Source organism: Sinocyclocheilus anshuiensis, unplaced genomic scaffold (assembly GCF_001515605.1).
Source record: "Sinocyclocheilus anshuiensis isolate Anshui unplaced genomic scaffold, SAMN03320099.WGS_v1.1 scaffold1549, whole genome shotgun sequence".
NCBI lineage: Eukaryota > Metazoa > Chordata > Actinopteri > Cypriniformes > Cyprinidae > Sinocyclocheilus > Sinocyclocheilus anshuiensis.
The window spans coordinates 379732-382333 of record NW_015538373.1 but is presented as its reverse complement, the minus strand read 5'-3'; the positions used below and the strand labels follow the sequence as shown (position 1 = coordinate 382333).

The 2602-nt window shown below is 45.3% G+C and overlaps 1 protein-coding gene across 1 annotated transcript in view; it reads left to right on the top strand.

Moving 5' to 3' along the window:
• Nucleotides 1–2602, top strand: part of LOC107683760 (astrotactin-2-like) — a 496105-nt gene that overhangs the window by 337652 nt on the left and 155851 nt on the right. The window contains 1 exon segment of the mRNA XM_016479817.1: nt 58–84. Within this exon segment, the coding sequence (XP_016335303.1) occupies nt 58–84 (27 nt within the window).

Genomic DNA, 2602 nt, shown 5'->3' with positions numbered 1-2602 from the left:
ACCTGGTGTCTGAATAATTTTTGTTTTGACTATATATATATATATATATATATATAGTCAAACCAAAAATTATTCAGACACCAGGTATACATTTTTATTTTTTTTTTACTAGTGGGTGCAGGACACTATAGTTTATTTTGCTATCCTCACTTACATAAATGAAGTAAACTGTGACATATTATACCCCAAAATTCTTCATACAGTGGACTACCAGTAAAATTGATGAACATTTGGGACCAAAAATTATTCAGACACTTTGACCTGACCATGTTTTGGTCACTGTTATCTGACATTATCAAGATTAATTTGTTCTGAGTTCTTGTCATATTTTATTACAATTTTCTTTTTGGTTTGACTGTATGTGTGTGTGTGTGTGTTTGTGTCTAATGTCACTCTATATACAGTGGGTACAGAAAGTATTCAGACCCCCTTCAATTTTTCACTCTTTGTTATATTGCAGCCATTTGCTAAAATCATTTAAGTTATTTTTTTTTCCTCATTAATGTACACACAGCATCCCATATTGACAGAAAAACACAAATGGCTGCAATATAACAAAGAGTGAAAAATTGAAGGGGGTCTGAATACTTTCCGTACCCACTGTATATGTGACATTGCACACACACACACACACACACACATATATGTAGTCTTTTTTCTCAGAAGTATATCCAGCAAGTGTGAGTTTCCTTTTTTTTTCAGATTTTGTGAGATTCACCCTTGTAGATATTTCATATGAAATGTTATAGTGATTAGCAGTAATGCTAATCATTCATTATGTCATTCATGGACCTGTATTGTATTTGACAGAAGATGTGTTCTGAATGAGCTGTAATTGCTTGTTAATGCTGGTGTCGGTCGCAGCCGCAGCTGTAATGCTGCTGTGTGTTTGTCTGCAGAGCTTGTTAGGCATGACATGTAATGCGAGCAGGCAGGCTGTGGGCAATGGCAGTGCCCTTGCCATGGGAAATCATGTTCCATCTTGTTAGGGGAAGTTTGGACGCTTTGGCCTGTGAGGACCGCTAATAATCACCCAAGCAACTGTTATGTCTGCAGACGTCCACCTGCTTTACAGAGCCGGCCAGAAACACGCTTATTATGTTCGCACATGTGCCACTGTGGCCAGCTGAAGACACACGTGAACACTCACACATGATCACCTACAGTAACATAATTTGTCAACGAGTTATAAAAACATATCCAGGTCACATTGATTTCACCCTAAAATAAAAAAAAGACAAAGTGTGATATTATTTCCAAGACAAATCACATTTTCCCCCATTTTCTTTCTGTACACAATAAGACATCCTTAAACGCTCAGAAAAAAAGGTACAAAGCTGTCGTAGTAGGTAGTATCCTAAGGTACAACAGCTAAAAGCTACATCTCTGTGCCTCATGTATCCCTACATGGTACATGTTAGTTTACCTAAAGTGTACATATTAGTTCTTTTTTTTTTTAAGAGAGAGTAATGTTAATTTTACTCCCCAAATTCGGTCACATTTAATTTTAAGCTTCAGTTCTCAGTTAACTATTAACTCTGACTTTTCCCTCCATAAACTCCTAATCTGCCAGCAGTTCTCCACTGCCCAAAAGCAGACTGAGGCCATCAGGTACATCCTGCCTCGGCGTACAGCTGTTGCCGTCGCCGAGGGCGGCCCCCTGCCACTGCCCCTGCTCCCGCAAAGCTGTGCCTTGGAGCCGGTCGCAGGGCAGTCGCCCCACCTGTCCAGGCCCCCGCCAAACCTGGTGGCAAGCGAAAGAGCAAGAGGCCCTGAGATGGGCAACCCAGAGGTGGAGGGACCTGCTCTTCGGGAGATGGTGAACACACCACTCCCTCCCCCGGAGGAGGGCCGGGCGGAGAATCTTTTGTTTTTTGTTTTTTCCACCACTGACCTCTCGGTCAGTGGTACCCAAATACTCGACACAATCTCTGTGTCCCCAGAGGGCACGGGGGGTTGTGGACGATCAGCCCCTACTTCATTGTACCCAAGAAAGGCGGGTGGGTTAGGACCAATCTTGGACCTAAGTGTCTTGAACCGGGTCCTTTACCGGTTACCATTCAAGATGTTGAAGCAGGAACGCATCTTTGGGTGCATCCGTCCCCGAGATTGGTTTGCAGCGATCGACCTGAAGGAGGAGTACTTCATGTGTCGACCCTTCCGCACCACAGACCATTGCTGCGGTTCGCGTCCGAAGGACGAGCATATCAGTGCGAGGTCCTGCCCTCCGGGCTGTCCCTGTCATCCCGGGTCTTCACGTAAGTTGCAGAGGCATCCCTTGTTCCCCTGAGAGAACAGGGCATTCGCATTCTGAACTACCTCGACGACTGGCTCGTATTAGCTCAGTCTCAGGATCAGTTGTGCGAACACAGGGACTTGGTGCTCTCGCACCTCAGCCAGTTGGGCCTTCGGGTCAGCTGGGAAAAGAGCAATGGCGACTCCATCCCAAGACGGTCCAGCTGATTTGGAGATGTTTCGGAGCCGCTCAGGTAGACCTGTTTGCCTCTCCAGAAACCTCTCACTGCCAGTTGTTCTTCTCCCTGGCCGAGGGAACACTCGGCACGGACGCACTGGCACACAGCTGGCCGCGGGGCCTTCGCAA